The 15,414-nt window shown below is 48.7% G+C and overlaps 2 protein-coding genes across 3 annotated transcripts; one reads left to right on the top strand and one right to left on the bottom strand.

Moving 5' to 3' along the window:
* Positions 1–10,763: 10,763 nt before the first annotated feature.
* Positions 10,764–11,789, top strand: LOC119285254. Its single transcript, XM_037564494.1, has one exon. It carries the CDS (start codon positions 10,955–10,957, stop codon positions 11,492–11,494), a length of 540 nt encoding a protein of 179 aa, XP_037420391.1. The 5' UTR covers positions 10,764–10,954; the 3' UTR covers positions 11,495–11,789.
* Positions 11,790–11,943: 154 nt separating this feature from the next.
* LOC119285253 (uncharacterized protein At1g76660-like) lies at positions 11,944–15,414 on the bottom strand. Of its 2 annotated transcripts, none has more exons than XM_037564492.1 (4): positions 15,338–15,414; positions 14,986–15,200; positions 12,734–13,985; positions 11,944–12,507 (listed from the first exon to the last, which is right to left on the bottom strand). In XM_037564492.1, the coding sequence occupies exons 2-4, from the start codon at positions 15,118–15,120 to the stop codon at positions 12,281–12,283; spliced, it is 1,614 nt and encodes a 537-aa protein (XP_037420389.1). In that variant the 5' UTR covers positions 15,121–15,200; positions 15,338–15,414; the 3' UTR covers positions 11,944–12,280. The 2 variants fall into 2 exon arrangements, with proteins under 2 accessions (XP_037420389.1, XP_037420390.1); XM_037564493.1 differs by having other exon boundaries at positions 12,734–13,982.

Here is a 15,414-nt window from a genome sequence, read left to right as displayed (position 1 = left end):
CGGTGTCAGATGGCCAGAAGCGTACTGTAGTACTCCTCAAGTGCAGTAGTATTCCATCATTGTTCGACTTCCCGAAGAGGCGAAGAGCCAAGCGCAGCCCGGACGCTCGTGTGGCAGTTTCATGTGTATAGTAGTCTAGGATAGTGTGTACCGTGCCTGTAAGCTTAAAATCGTTGGGGTTGGCTCCATGCTATGTGGCCGTCTCAAAGTTTAAAAAAAAATTAAAATAGTCTTCTGGCCCTACCCGAAAACTGTCGTGCGTACTGCCCGGGAAAAGCCCCGCCCTCAACTTTTAACAACGCGAAAACAGTTCGAGCTTGTTCATTCTATATAAATACAGTACTTACTGTATGTTCATTCACCCGTGGGGTTGTTCAATGAATGGAGGGGCGGGGAGCACAAGTGAACAATACTGTAGTACTACTAGTAGTAAGTAGGAGTCGTATAGTAGTCACCTTAAATAGAGAGTTTCTTTTCTTTAATGCCACGTACACAAATTGAAACACTTGTTGTGGAGAGAAAAAAGATAATCACTCCACTATATATGGATGCAGGGGCCTGAGAGCTTGCTTTACTAGGGTTGCTCTCTTCATTCTCTCATCCTCTCCAGATATAAACAAGACAGCGGTAGCGAAATTTTCTCTCTGCTCACCGCTGGTCACAGATCCGGTCGGATCCCTTCGGCCGATATGTGTAGAGGACTAAAAGGTGCATCGTTCATGCGGTCATCGCCGCCGAGGGAGGAAACCCACAGCTGCCGGAGGGGCCCGATCCTCTGCCCGTGTCGTTCTCTCCGACACATGGCCGGCTCGGGAGGTCCTCCGACCCTTCTTCCTCCCTGCCGTATTGTCCGCAGATCCGACCTGCTGCCACTGACATCCCGGCGACCCTCAGGTATAAGTTCTTCGAAAGCGGCCTTGCTCTACTGCCCCAGCTCCCCACGTGCCTGCATGTGCATCTTTTTCTACTCCCATCAGCTCTTCCAAAGCCACCTAAATTTTTAGTATTATTAGAGGTAAAGCTACTTCATGCATTCGAATCTAGGGCTTTGTTCAAACAACGAAGAAAGGGGGGAAAGTTGTAGCATGAATCTAGGACTTGACTCAAAGAGGAAATAATATGGTGAAAGTAGTAGAGACCGGATACCTAACTGGTCTCTTGGTTGAAAAGGGAAATAATGGGAAAACACAGTACAAACTAGATAAGGAACATATCTATTATTGGTTGAAAAAAGGATAGAAAGTGGCAGCTGGTGGACAAGTCAACAGAGTATGTCCAGGATTAGATCTGCTGCCATCACATAGTAAAAGGTCTCCAGGATTAGATTTGCTGCCCTCACATAGTAAAAGGTCTCAGGATTAGATTTGCTGCCCTCACATAGTAAAAGGTCTCCAGGATTAGATTTGTTTCCCTCACATAGTAAAAGGTCTCCAGGATTAGATTTGCTGCCCTCACATAGTACAATAGCACTCCTGCTGTTTTCCCCAGTATGATAAGTAAGTTGCTCCTTTACGCTGCTGAGTGTCCTGGTGTCCCCACGGTCCCATGCCCTTAAACCAACTCTTTAGCTGCTGTTGATTTACTATGTCTGGTAAACAAGCAATGCCACCATTAAAGTAATCCCATATTTGAGGAATCTCATTGTTGATCGTAATGCTTCTAGTAACATGAAGCATCGCTGACGTTTTAAAATTTCTATTGTCCTTGCGTGATTGCCATGAACATAATTAAGATGCTTCTTTTCATTTTGTATATGTTTCGTATATTCTTATTGAACAGCAACTGTTTACTTTCTATCTTTTTGTGCAGATAGGAATATCCATTTCACCTTGTTACTATTGTGACCTTTTGGTGAACCGCAGAAAACACTTTTTTGGAATGAGTGTCTTGTGTAGTTCAACTAAAATGTCACGTGGGCAACATCTCTCAATTTTGGTGGAACTGCACAAAATGGTGATTGGAGTTTCCAAAATCTCCATCAAGTTCTGCTGGTAATCTCATGCAAAATTTTATTAGCCTTTGCAAGATGGAGCCGTCACTGTCACCATAATGGCATTTTATTTTAGTGGAACTGCACAAAAGGATAAGAAAATTATAGTTGCACCTTACATGAGCCGGACAGCCAACCTTAATGTTCCTCAATTTTAGTGCAACTACTAAAGAAGAACCTGCCAGCTCACAAGAGCAAGTACTTCTTGCTAGCTGAATGATGCAATCTTTGCTTCATTTCAGGTGAACTGCAGAAAAAGGCGCATGAATTGAATCATGGAACTCCAGGCAGACCTCATCCAAGTAGAGCTAGAGGTTGAGTTCAAGGAGGCCGCTATTAAAGCAAAATCATGCTCTCCTGTCTTCTTGTTTGTGCTGTGCAAACATTTTGTGCAAATAGGAATACTCAACTACAGATGTTGTGACAGTCAAGAGCATTCGCCAAGTTCTTCGATTGTATGACATGGCTAGCCAAGATGGATTTAATCCCGATATTCACTTTATCGAAAGGCTCTAATGGGTTGGTTCTGAATCTTGCAAGCTGGGAATCAGTGAGATGTGTAGGCATCTTTGTTGTACTTATTATTTGGATCTTATTCGTTGGTTCTGAATCTTGCAAGCTGGGAATCAATGAGATGTGTAGGCATCTTTGTTGTACTTATTATTTGGATCTTATTTGTTGGTTCTGAATCTTGCAAGCTGGGAAACACGGCATGATGATGCAGAGGACAACAACCATAACAAACAGTTCAAACTCGGTAGTATTATCTTTTGTGAAAGTGCGACAAATGTGATGATCGTGTGCGTCCTGAGAATAATAATTCTAATTGTTGTGCATGTTGATCCTGTGGCACTGATAGAACGAGCGAATGCATTGCTTGCTTTAAGTACAAATTTCTATTAAAGCTAATTAAATTTAAGTAAAGTGACCACTAACTCCTGTTATTACAGTACCAATACAGACCCGCTCGTGAACTGACGTCTCGCCGAGGGTGCATCTTCTGCCGGGCGTGCAGCGGACGAGGGAGGGGTAGTAACTGTTGTCGTCTGTACACACTCGGCTTACTGTTGAATCCAGTTCCCCTAAAGCTGGAAACGAACTGATGCCGCCTACACACTCGTTCACTCGAAGAGACTCCAATGGCGATCCGAGGGGTGAGCCTGCTGGATATGGACTTCAGCAAGGAGTTCCCCTTTGAGTTTGCCGTTCATTCCTATGGCTGCACCAAGTTGAATGTGATGTACACCAACGATACAGACTCGGTGAAGCTCTGCCTCGCCTCAGTCCTATGGTTGCACCAGGTTCTGGAGCATTCGCCCGTTTCATCGGCAGCGCCGACTGCACCTTCGCTACGGTGGAGAGAAGGAAGAACGCGATGATTCGGCCATCTGGTGCAACAAGCTTGTCGACATCCAGAAGCAATACAAGATCATCAGCAACGGGCAGGAGAAGGATTCCGTGGTTGACCTCGCTGAGACCATCATCGACCCCTGATATGCCAACATGAAAGAAGATGACCTGAACACGTGGGAGGTACCTCTGAATCTAACCTACATAACCTACGCGGCCAAGGGCGCATACGCATCCTACGACATGTACATGCAGATCTTGGACATAAGGGCGTGTCTGCTTCCCGTAACTGACGAGTACACGGACAGCCGCAACATCATGATCAAGCGTGCCAGGAAGGTCTAGATGTTGAACTTTATCTGTTTATAAGCACCTTTATCATGTGAGTGTTTCATGCATTAGCCTATGTGTCGTAATTATCTGTTTTGTACGAAATAATTCTTTTAAGAACCCATTAACCTGATTGCTTTTTTAGTGGCAATTTGCTTATGTATGTAAACTAGTTCACTTGTCCGTAAAAAAAACTAGTTCACTCGGCTGCCGTGCTTTGAATCTCCTTCCTCTCAGCATATTCCCCTCCTCAGGTGGACCAAGCAGGTCTCTGAATTTTCTCCCACTTTCTTTTTCGATGTAAACTGAGTTTTCTCCCAGTACTTTCCCCTGGAACCAACTCAACTGTCCCACGTCTAGCCTAAAAAATAATAATACCCCACGTACTATTAACTCATCAAATTAAAATGATATTTTATTTCATAAGTTGAAAGTTCTTACAAAATAATAATAATAATTGTTTATATATAACTTGGCAAGTTAACTCCTAGTGATTGCGTACATAAGCTTGCAAAGATTTTACTGGCGTGCAATCATGTGTTTATGTTTTTATAACATTTCTCCGTCTAGCCCAACATGATATTTTCACCCAGCCCACCAAGTCCGCGACTTTCGAGAAAAATGCAAATGGGATTTAAATGGGCTGCATAGATGCTACATCATTGTTTCACCCAGCCCACCAAATGGACTAAAAAAACAAATGGAGTGATAGCTGGGTCCACGGCAACAACCCAGTTTTCTGTGATTTGCCAAGTAAGTCGTTTTGTCAGGCCTGTTGGGCTGCAAATCTTTCAAGACGAGGAGAGCTTTCATTTGGCTGGCCGAGAAAATGGCCCATCAGTAAGGAGAAATGGCCTGTACATTTTTAAAACACATAAAACTGACAATTAGTTTCAAATATCTTTTTTTTCATTTCGAGATTTTAAATTACATTAATTTTTATGTGTGGAGAATTTGTTGGATTTTATATTAATATATATTTATTTTTTAAATCAGTTTGAATGTGAGTCGAAATTTCGGGATTAAAAACAGTTCGGACCACACCGAAATATGCAAAATTTTGTATAATTTTTTAACTGTGGCCACAATATGGGCTGTAATGCTAACAAAAAGAATATGGGCACCAAAAAAACCTTAAGAATTAGCAAATGGGCTGTATGCTATTTTTCACAGATTTGAGACTTTCCTAAAAAAAAGGTTGACGCACAAGCAGTGACTGTTGGATGGCCATCCAACGGCCGTCGTGCTTCTTCAATCTCTGCTCTTCCTGCTCCAGCCACTCAAACAGGCGCCGGCGGGACTGCCTGCTCCCTCCTCCCCGCGGCCGGCTCTGCTGCCGCGCAGGCCTCACCGCCCCACCGTACTCCCATCGCTGGCCTAGCCATCCCTCTACTCACCCACACCTGTTGTTCTTCTCCGGCGACGGCAGACGAACCATTAAACCCTCGTACAGTCGTACTCCCCTCCGCGTGGTAAACAACTGCCGACTCTTCCCTGCCTCCGTGTCGTTCCCTTCCTAGGCCTCGCCGTCGTCCACCGCCCTGGTGCTCTCGGCGCGGCCTGGTCAACGTGGTCAACGACCGACATGCATCTGAAGTGGACTTTATGTGGAGAGGCCGACAGATGGGTCCACGGCCACACGCAAGGAAATGCCTCCTTATTACGCGCAAAATAATGATTCCTCCACCTGACATCAGGGACCCACCGAAAGGGCCTCTGTATTTTGCGAAAAAAACGTTACCGCCGCTGACAGCTGGGACCCACCAGCTATATCTTCGCACGCAAGAAAGTGCCTCCTTATTACGCACAAAAAATGAATACTCCCCCTGTTAGCTAGGACCCAGTATAGTGGCAGGCTGACTTGTGGGCCTACTAAGTTTACGGGGACGGAGGACTTTGTCAACTTAGTCAATATGTACGATTCTAGCTCCAGTGACCGTACGATGTCCATCCAACGGCCGTAGTGCTTCTTCAACCTCTGGTGTTCTTGCTCCAGCCGCCCAAACCAGCGTCGGTCGTGCCTCGTGCTCCTGCCTCCCGTGGCCGGCTGCGATGCGGCGGAGGCCTCTCCGCCCCCTACTACTCCCACCGCTGGCCAGGACATCCCTCTACTCACTCACACCCCCTGTTATTCTGCGGCGACGGTAGCCTCACACCGCAGCGAACCAGTGAACCCTCGTACTCCTCTACGCGTGGGAATCCACTGCCGCGTCTTCTCCGGCTCCGCGTCGTCCCCTTCCTAGGCCTCGCCGTTGTCCACCGCCCTGGTGCTCTCGGCGCGGCGTGGTCAATATGGTCAAGGAACGGCTTCCATCGGACGTGGATTATACGTGAAGAGGCTGACAGTTGGGTCCATGGCCGCAGCAAGGAAGTGCCTCCTTATTACGTGCAAAATAATTATTCCTCCACCTGACAGCAGGACCCATCGGATAGGCCACCGTATTTCGCGAAAAAAATGTTTCCCCCTGACTGCTGGGACCCACCAGCTACATCTTCGCACACAAGGAAGTGCGTCCGCGCAAAAAGAACAAAACGATTCGCCCCCTGACTGCTGGGACCGACCAGCTACATCTACGCAGGCAAGGAAGTGCCTGACAGTCGGGACCCACCTGGTCGAAGCGTACGTAGCGTTGTCATTCTGGTCGCGAACATGTACGTACATACTGGTCGATGTAGAGGCGCGCACGTGTCGTAGTAGAGGCGCGCATGTAGCATTTACACGTACGTACAGCGACCAGGGTGCAAGAAAGAAAATACGGCCACGTATGTGTACATACGGGCGGGGTCTCGAACACCTACTCGTGCATACGTACGGTGACGGCTCGTGTACATGGCTAGGTCGAAACGGAGAAACAGCGTCGTCGTCATGTTCATGGGGAGGCAACGGAATGCGTCGTGTTCATGGGGAGGCAACAGAATGCGTCGTGTTCATCGGGAGGGCTTGGACGGAACAGGCGATGGAAACGAGGCCTGGCGTACCGCAGAACGGAGGAAACGGCCTTGTGTTCGACCGGCCACGTTCGAAATGGGATCCTGTTCATCGGGAGGGGTCTGGCATACCACAAAATGGAGGAAACGGACCTCCTACGGTCGAAACGGGGGTCCTCTTGATCGGGAGGGGTGTGGCGTACCGCAAAACGGAGGAAACGGACTTGTGTTGGAGCGCTACAGTCGAAACGGGGGTCCTGTTCATCGGGAGGGGTGTGGCGTACCGCAAAACGGGACTCCATGGGATACTGTTCATCTCCACCGTCGACCTCCTCCAGCCTCCACGGGCTCCTGTTCATCCAGCCTCCACGGGCTCCTGTTCATCCAGCCTCCACCGCGCGCTACTCCACTGGCTACTGTTCAACCACCCCTCCACCGTCTACTGTTCATCCAGCCCTCCACGCCACGGGGTCCTGTTCAACCACCCCTCCACCGTCTACCGTTCATCTAGCCCTCCACACCACGGGGTCCTGTTCATCCACCCCTCCACGGGCACCCCTCCACCGTCTACTGTTCATCCAGCCCTCCATCACACCACGGGGTCCTATTCATCCAGAGGCAACGCCACCGCTCACTCTTCATCCAAACCCCCCGCAATGCTCACTGTTCATCCCATCGATCGGCTTCAGTTAGCAGCAGTAGCGAAGGAATCGCTCGATCGGATTCAGTTAATAGCCATCGACCGATCGCTCGGGTTCAGTAAGGCGTAGCCTGCAGTGCAATCGCTCGGGTTCAGTTAGAGCCCAACGCCTCGCTCGGGTTCAGTTAGAGCCAACGCCTCGCACACACGCGCGTACATGTATGAGAGAAACGCGCATCGCTCAGCCCCCGACCTCCCACCGTAACCATGAACTCCCCGAAATTTTCCTCCCCCTCGCTTCTACCACGGTTTTTTTCGTCATGGACGGCCCAAAGAATGTCATGCAGCTGCGTCTCCGGCCCGCCCAGGACGAAAAGCCCATTTTCTGTCATGATTTTTTGTCATAGAAGTAGGAGCCCACAACATCTATGATGATACCGGATTTTGTCACAATTATCGTCATAGAAGTGTCATATGTATGACAGGAAAAAATTTCGTTCGGCCCAAATGTCACGGATGTGTCTTTTTTTTGTAGTGTAGGGGGTTTCTTTCTGGCGAAGCTATTCCGAACTCTTTTAATGACACGGTGATTGTGATGATCCCTAAAGCGAGCTCACCTGAACTTCTTTCTCAGTTTTGGCCAATTAGTTTATGTAACGTGTTATATAAGATTGCCACCAAGGTGCTTGCTAATAGGCTCAAGGTGATTCTTCTTGTGTTGTTTCTGAGGAACAAAGTGCATTCGTTCCGAGGAGACTTATGACAGATAACGTTTTGGTGGCATATGAATGCACCCATGCGATTAGGACGACGAGGAGGAAGACGTCGATGTGTGCGGTGAAGTTGGATATGATGAAGGCGTATGACAAGGTGGAGTGGATTTTTTTGGAGCAAGTGCTAGCCAGATTTGGGTTTTCTCACCTGTGGATTCGCATGATTATGATATGTGTCACTTCAGTTAGGTTTTCTGTTAAACTAAATGGTGGTTTCTCGAGAAGCTTTCTTCCCTCTAGAGGCTTGCGCCAAGGTGATCCGCTCTCTCCATATCTGTTTTTTGTTCTGTGTGGAAGGTTTTTCGGCGTTGTTGAAGGCGGCCCAGCAAGATAACAATATTAAAGGAGTGTCATTTGGGACCATTGGCCCCCCACATCACACGTCTCCTTTTTGCAGATGACAATATTGTTTTCCTCGAAGGAAAGAGCAGTAACTTTGAGGTGCTAAGGGATATCTTGCAGGTATATGAGGAGGCCTCGGGAAAGAAAGTTAACCTACAAAAATCATCGATATTCTTTGCAAAAGGATGTGGAAATGCACGGACTGAACTTCAAGGTATCATTGGAATCAACTCTGAAGCACTGATTGAAAAAAATCTAGGACTGCCAACACTGGTTGGTAGATCCAAAGATGGTACGTTTAAATATGTGAAAGAAAGTTCAGCAAGTAAGGTCTCTGGATGGAAAGGACAAGGGTTGTCTAAGGCGGCAAGAGAGGTTCTTGTTAAGTCAGGCCTACAATCCACATCAACTCTCACTATGAGCTGCTTCCAACTCACCAAGAACATGTGCCGGAACTTGACTTCGATCTCGTCTAACATCTGGTGGGGAGAAGCGAATGGAGAGAGGAAGGTGCATTGGTTGGCTTGGAATAAAATGTGTAAGGCAAAGAGAGAAGGAGGAATGGGCTTTCGGGGTCCGAAGGTGTTCAACCAAGCTCTTCTTGCGAAGCAAGCATGGCGAATACTTCAGTACCCGAACTCGTTTTGTGCGCGTGTGCTTAAGGCAAGATATTTTCTGGAGGGGTCAATCCTGAATGCAACTTGCCCGACCGGTGGTTCCTTCACTTTCTGAAGTATTATACACGGCTGAGAGATCTTAAGGGAGGGCATTGTGTGGAGAGTTGGGCATGGTTTATCCATCAAGGTCCACCACGATAACTGGATTCCGCACCAAGGCAGCCTTCAACCGCTCGGGTATCAATATATCCCAGGTATTACGCATGTGCGCCATCTGTTGAACGAGCTGGGTGATGCATGGGATATGGAGAAGCTGGAGATGATGTTTACACCGGGGGACGTTAAGGATATCAAGCATATTGTGGTGGGGGGCCGAACATGCAAGATTATATTGCATGGAACTTCACCAAGAACGGCGAGTTCACTGTCAAGTCCGCCTACCACTTCGGCATGAGCTTACAGGACCTGGAAACCGGACAACCGGGATCGTCGATGCCCAGCAAGGAGCACAAGGCTTGGCTCGCTTTATGGGACACTAATGCGCTGGGGAAGGTCAAGATTCATACTTGGAGGTTGCTGAAGAATGGCCTTGCTGTCGGAACCGAACTGCACCGTAGACGAATCAAACCGGATGTGTTCTGCTGCGCTTGTGGCAGGGAAGAAACCTTATACCATCGCTTTTGGGCGTGCCCCCACTCCGAGCTCTTCTGGAAATATTTGTGTGAGGAAAAGGGGGAGCCTGTTGTCAGGCCGCCGGCGATGGACGGTTCTCTGACTGGCCTGGTGGCGTGGCTCAAGGCCTGGTTTGCGGAAGCGTGCGGGGTTGAGCGCGAAACGATGGTCCAGGCTCTGTATGGTATTTGGTGTGCAAGAAATGATGCTAGGGGCGGGAAAAGGATCCGAGATGCTCGAGAGTTGGCAGAGAAAGTTCACTGTTATATCCAGGAATGGTGTCTAGTTCACTCCAAGGAGGCGTCAATCAAGGAGCCAAGGCGACCGGAAAGGTGGCTTCCACCGGAGCCGGGATGGACCAAGGCAAATGCGGATGGAGCGACGGCCCGAACGGACGACAAGGGGGGAGGAGGAGTGGTTCTCAGGGATCACCATGGTGCTTTTAGGGGAGGAGTTGCGATCTGCTTCCCAGGTGCTGGCCACCCCCAGCTCTCGGAGATTCTGGCGGCGAAAAGCGACGTGCAAATGGCGATTACTATGGACGTGCAACGATTCCACGTTGAGCTAGATAGTCAGGAGGTGGTGGCGATGCTTCAAGGCGAAGGCAGGAACCTTTCGACGTTTGGCCCGGTTGTGGAGGAGATTAAGGAGCTTTTGAGAACTCGGCGGGAATTCAAAATCGCATGGGTGCGGCCCTCGGCAAATGGTGCGGCGCATGGTTTAGCTAGACAGGGGGTGTGCAATGGTAGTACGATTTATTTTGATTTTCCTCCAGACTGCATTATTCATATTGTAGCGGACGAGGTCCCAACCTTTGCTTAATTTAAATAAATAAAGTTGCAAGTTTCCCTAAAAAAAAGTCCCTTTTTAGGGGCGGAGATATTTATATACCGTAAAACAAACACCACAACAGATTACTGATATTACCCTAAAAAAAACAGATTACTGATATTTCCAACGTTTCAAGACGATCCGACGGCTGAAACACCTCATCCACAACGGACTGGAGAAGCCCGAAACCGTGCCACCCGTTGCACCGCACACATCTTCGGCTGAGAATCGGATGCAGTTGCGGTTAAAAGGAAGGAAAAAGGAAAAGGAACCACCGAAACGCAGCGATCCCTCCCCACCGTCCACGCGCGCGCGTCCTCCAAACCCGGCCGCCCCCTCGTCACGCGCCGCACTTTTATAACCCTCCACGCGCCCCGCATGCGCGCATCACGAGATTGCAGAGAGAGAGAAAAGAAGAAGAAGAAGAAGAGCGCGATCGCGGGTCAGCCGAGTCCACCCACGTACGCGCGCGCGCCGATCCATGGAGATGAAGCTGTCGCCCGGCACCGGCGAGGTGCTAGGCTGCAAGGACCGCCCGCCGAGCAGGCTCCAGAGGAAGGCGCCCGCGTCGCTGCAGCTCGAGCAGGCCGGCCCGGGCGCGGCCCATCCTTCCCCCGCCGCGTGGGGCGACGGGAGGACGCCCATACCGCTCCTGTCGCCGCTCGTCGCGTCCCCGGCGCCGGCGTGGGAGCCGGACCAGGGCGGGAGCAGGAGGGACGCTGCGCAGGCCGAGACCAGGAGCGGCGGGGACGCTGACGGCATCCTGAGCCCGATCCGGCGCGGCGCGCACGGCGTCAGCAACGGGGCAGACGAGACGGCCACGACGCCGGCGCTCGCGCCCAGCGGCGGGTGGCGGCACCCGGCTATGACGACGCCGACGCCTACGCCCGCTTCCAAAGGGGGCGGGGGGTGGCGGCACCCGGCGATGCCGTCGCCGGTCCCGGAGCCGGCGTCCCTGACGCCGCTCTTCAAGTCGCAGTGCGCGGTGGAGCTGCACAACCCGCAGGCGCAGGCGCAGTAGCGAGGATCCAGGACCACTTGAACCAGGCGACCGGCCGTCGGCGTGCGCAAGGCTTCGCGGTGACTGCCAAAGCCAGCACGTGCATGGACACTCCGTGCGTGCGTGCTCTCGTGTGTGTCTGCCTCATGCGTGCCCTCCTCGTGAAGTCGTGATCTTGCTTGCACAACTAGTTTTACTCCATTCTAGCTTGGTCATGTATAGACGTGGTTGTGGTTCTCTGGGTCACTGGACTAAATTAACTGGTCATTCTCAATTGTAAAACAATGATCCAATAAAGCAAATGGCAGAACCCCAATGTCCCTCGTTGTAGGCTTTCGATGAATCGGTGGCTGCAGAAGGAACGTCGACAGGCAGGCCAACCACGCAGAATTCGCACTGCCTAACCAGTCGTTGCAATGTCAGACTTCTAGATATTTCAGGGGAGAAACATGAGACTTCTAGCATCAGAATTCAAAGTAATCATGCACAGCCTTTCATTTCATTGCTCCGCCTAACGATTAGAGAGTTTATACAAAAGAGGAACATGGTGATCTTAAATAGGAAGTAGTAGAATACAAGCTGTTCATCACATACCCACAGCAATCTGGCTGTGTAAATCCCCAGATATATATAGTAGTAGATGCCATTCGTTTTTTACCCCGAAGTACAGGCTACTCTTCGGTTACGGCTCGGCTCGACTTGATGCATACTAGGCTAAGGGAACTACTCCCTCCGTAAAGAAATATAAGAGCGTTTAGATCACTATACAGAGGGAGTATCAAACTTGTCCTGCATACCAGAGCACCATTACTGCAGCTGTCTTGACAGTGTACTGCGCCATGACAGAACACCGTTGGCTTCTCTCAAACTCCTCGCCCTTCTGTACTCAATTTCAGCGTCCGAGCATGCCTGGCCAGGCGGAGATCTCTTCCTGACCTCAATGGGTTTTAGAGATATTTCATCCCTCGCCATCCTGAAAGGATGGCAGTCTTTCGTGGTTGCGTCATCCTCAGACAGATGCCCCGCTTTCATTCCTGAGAGAAGTCAATTAAGGACATCATTAGGGCATTGTGCAAATCAAAATCTGGGTGTAGCTTGATGTTGATGAAAGACATTTGTGTTCAGGTTACAGAATGTTAGTATAGTATAAAAATTACTGAACAATTGGTCTGCGCAGCAGTTCATGGAGATCTAAATGATTATTCTGGTAAATCAAGATATAACAGAACGGCTGGGGTGAAAAGTCGGGAATTTGTTTACCTTTGAATATATCCAAATGCAGTACTTTCTGTGGACTGCCACCAGAAATCTGGTCTGGCGACTTCTTTGGGCTTGTGATCATGTTTGCATTGAAGAGTGATTTATCCATTTTATCAACTTTCTGAAACTCATTAGGCAGATCGTTAAATGGGGACACCTCAGTAGCAGGGGCATTGTTTCCAAATGGGGATATGCTGAACCCATCATCCAGCGCGTCTGGTATTTCTACATAATGTTGAGTTGTAACAATCTCATCCGCACTGAATCCAAATGATGCTCTGTATGCTTCAACCTCATCAGCATCTTGCTTATCCCTTGAGACACTAAGCCTTCCACCATTATACGGAAATGACTGTTGAGCCTGATCCAGGTAGAACTGAGCAGATGCCGCTGGACGGAAAAAATTGGTATCTAGCAGACAGTTTCTAGGGGCAGCTGAATCAAGTCCAAAAATATTTGATGGCGATGTATTGGAATACGGTGTGTCACAAGCAGATCTGGACGTCTTCCACTGTGCAGTAGGGACCTCTTGCTCAGGAATGGGCGATGCAATGGAATATGGTGTGTCACAGACAGACCTAGATGTCTTCCAGTGTGCAGTAGGAACATCTTGCTCAGGGATTGGTGAGGATAGACCAGTCCTTGGAGTTACTGAGGCAGGAGATATGAGGCTGCTAGAAGGGCTCCCTGGGTAAAGTGGATAAGATCCCTGGAGTCCTAAACCACCAGAGTATGTTGTTGACACGTAATGCATGTTATGCTCCTTGCCAGCAGTTTTAGGACCCGTATATGATGAAAGAAACCGAGCATATGGAACATCTGGAGAGGACGGAGTGGTCGCATGAGCTAGTTCAGGAGGAGGGGTCAGTGGTGCTGTAGAGGGCTCAGTTGTGAAAGTTGAAAAGGCTGTTGGAGGTGAGACAAGTTGAGGTTCATTGGCATATGGCCCAACAGCGAACATATTAGACGTTGGGCCACCAGGAGAGTTTGCAGATATTGACAGGAAGCGGTTAGGTGACTGAGCAGTCGAAGGAAGAGCAGAGTTCGAGAAGGATGCAGGCGATGATGGTGGTGCAAGCAGAGATAAATTCATAGCTCCATTTTGGTTGGAATTTCTACCAGATTGAAGAGCATTTCCACGGTTAGTTGACGCATTCCCATCAAGCATACGTGCTGCAGGAACTATACGCTTTCCACCCTTCTGCGATCCAAAACATGACAAGCCAGAAAAACAGCCAGCCCATCTACTCTGCTGTTAAGAACATAGAAACATGCATTGTATTAGTGCAAGTAAATGATTTTTTTAGGGAGCAAGTAAATGAATTTGGTTGTTCCTGGAAGCAGAGATAAAAATCATCCTGCTAATTATTGGTAAAAGATACACAATATTGACTCCACAGCTGAAGGAAGGCCAAGTTTAGAATTGACAACACAATGTACTAGTTAGGTCAATGAGGAAACTGCAGATGACTATTAAGCTCTGTACATAAAGAAAAAACACTTTGCATCATAAATACCCGTGCAAGTAAATTAGCCAGAGATTCACAAGCACAAAATGCTGTCGCACATAGAACATATAAATTGTGTTATCAGTCATCACAGCTCGTATCTCACGAGTCTGAAAAAGTGAAAAATCTTCAGAAGGAAAAAGATCCTAACTGATCACAGCACGTATTTCACAAGAGTCTGAAAAATCTTCAGAAGGAAAGAGATCCTAACTGATCACATCGTGTATTCCACACGAAGTCTGAAAAATCTTCAGAAGGAAAAATATCCTAACATGAAAAACACCAAATGAGTTTGTGCTTCTAGCATACAGTAAGTGCTTTCCAAAGTGAAAAGCTACTTTTCCCTAACCTCAACCCTAAGTAAAATGTAGATATAAAGAAAAAACGACCAGCTATACCTATATACTGATATATACAACATCTATGAAAGGAATGAAAGAGCAACATACTCCAGGTGATGCTGTAGCATGACAAGGTATGTGGTTTTGCAAATTACCAAACTAGTGCAAAATGCATGCAAATTAGCATGGACCAACACCAAGATGAATAGTCAATTCAGCTCATTATGCAAATCTGCATGAAGCAAGCAGCCAGTACTAAAGCATAATTATTAGGGTAAAGATGCCCTTGCAAGTGTCCGGTACAGTTCGTACTTCTTATGCAGTGATGGATGTGTTCATCTAAAGCGAAAAGCACAAACGACTAGCTAAGCTTAAGTAATTGAGCGCACGAGTATACCCTAACCTGATGTGGTTGTTGGGAGCGGAATCTGGCATCGGCCGAACCGACCGCCGTCGCAGCAGAATTGACGGCAACTGCGCCATTCACCGGCCTGGTGCTGCTGCTGCCAGCCCCAGCACTGCTCCCTGGTGTGGCCATTTCTGAATGAAACCGTAGTTGCTTCCAATCACATTCTCCGTAGCTCGGGGAGACCTCGCTTTTGGATCCCTGGATCCTACCTGAAAAGAAACCAAGAGCAGTCAGGATCCAAATCAGGTGCGGATCTACATGGTGTGCAGGAAGGGAACCGGCACGCCCAAAATTTGTCGAGGTTAGTTTGAGGTTTATTAGTTTCTGGATGATTAGAAGCTCATACCTTAAAAAGCAAGGTCCAAGGTTGCGGACGAGGTGGGGACAGCAGCGACGCGATGAGGACGGGAACGGCGACGCGCG

This window comes from Triticum dicoccoides, chromosome 4A, assembly GCF_002162155.2.
Source record: "Triticum dicoccoides isolate Atlit2015 ecotype Zavitan chromosome 4A, WEW_v2.0, whole genome shotgun sequence".
Taxonomy (NCBI): domain Eukaryota; kingdom Viridiplantae; phylum Streptophyta; class Magnoliopsida; order Poales; family Poaceae; genus Triticum; species Triticum dicoccoides.
This window is presented reverse-complemented; position numbering and strand designations above follow the sequence as displayed.

Excerpts from the sequence above, each read along its gene's own strand:
- LOC119285254 (XM_037564494.1), top strand. The coding sequence starts at position 10,955 with ATGGAGATGAAGCTGTCGCCCGGCACCGGCGAGGTGCTAGGCTGCAAG.
- LOC119285253 (XM_037564492.1), bottom strand. The coding sequence starts at position 15,120 with ATGGCCACACCAGGGAGCAGTGCTGGGGCTGGCAGCAGCAGCACCAGG. Across the intron at positions 13,986-14,985 it reads GCTCCCAACAACCACATCAG|CAGAGTAGATGGGCTGGCTG; the intron begins GTTAGGGTATAC and ends TGTTCTTAACAG. Across the intron at positions 12,508-12,733 it reads GCATTTGGATATATTCAAAG|GAATGAAAGCGGGGCATCTG; the intron begins GTAAACAAATTC and ends GACTTCTCTCAG.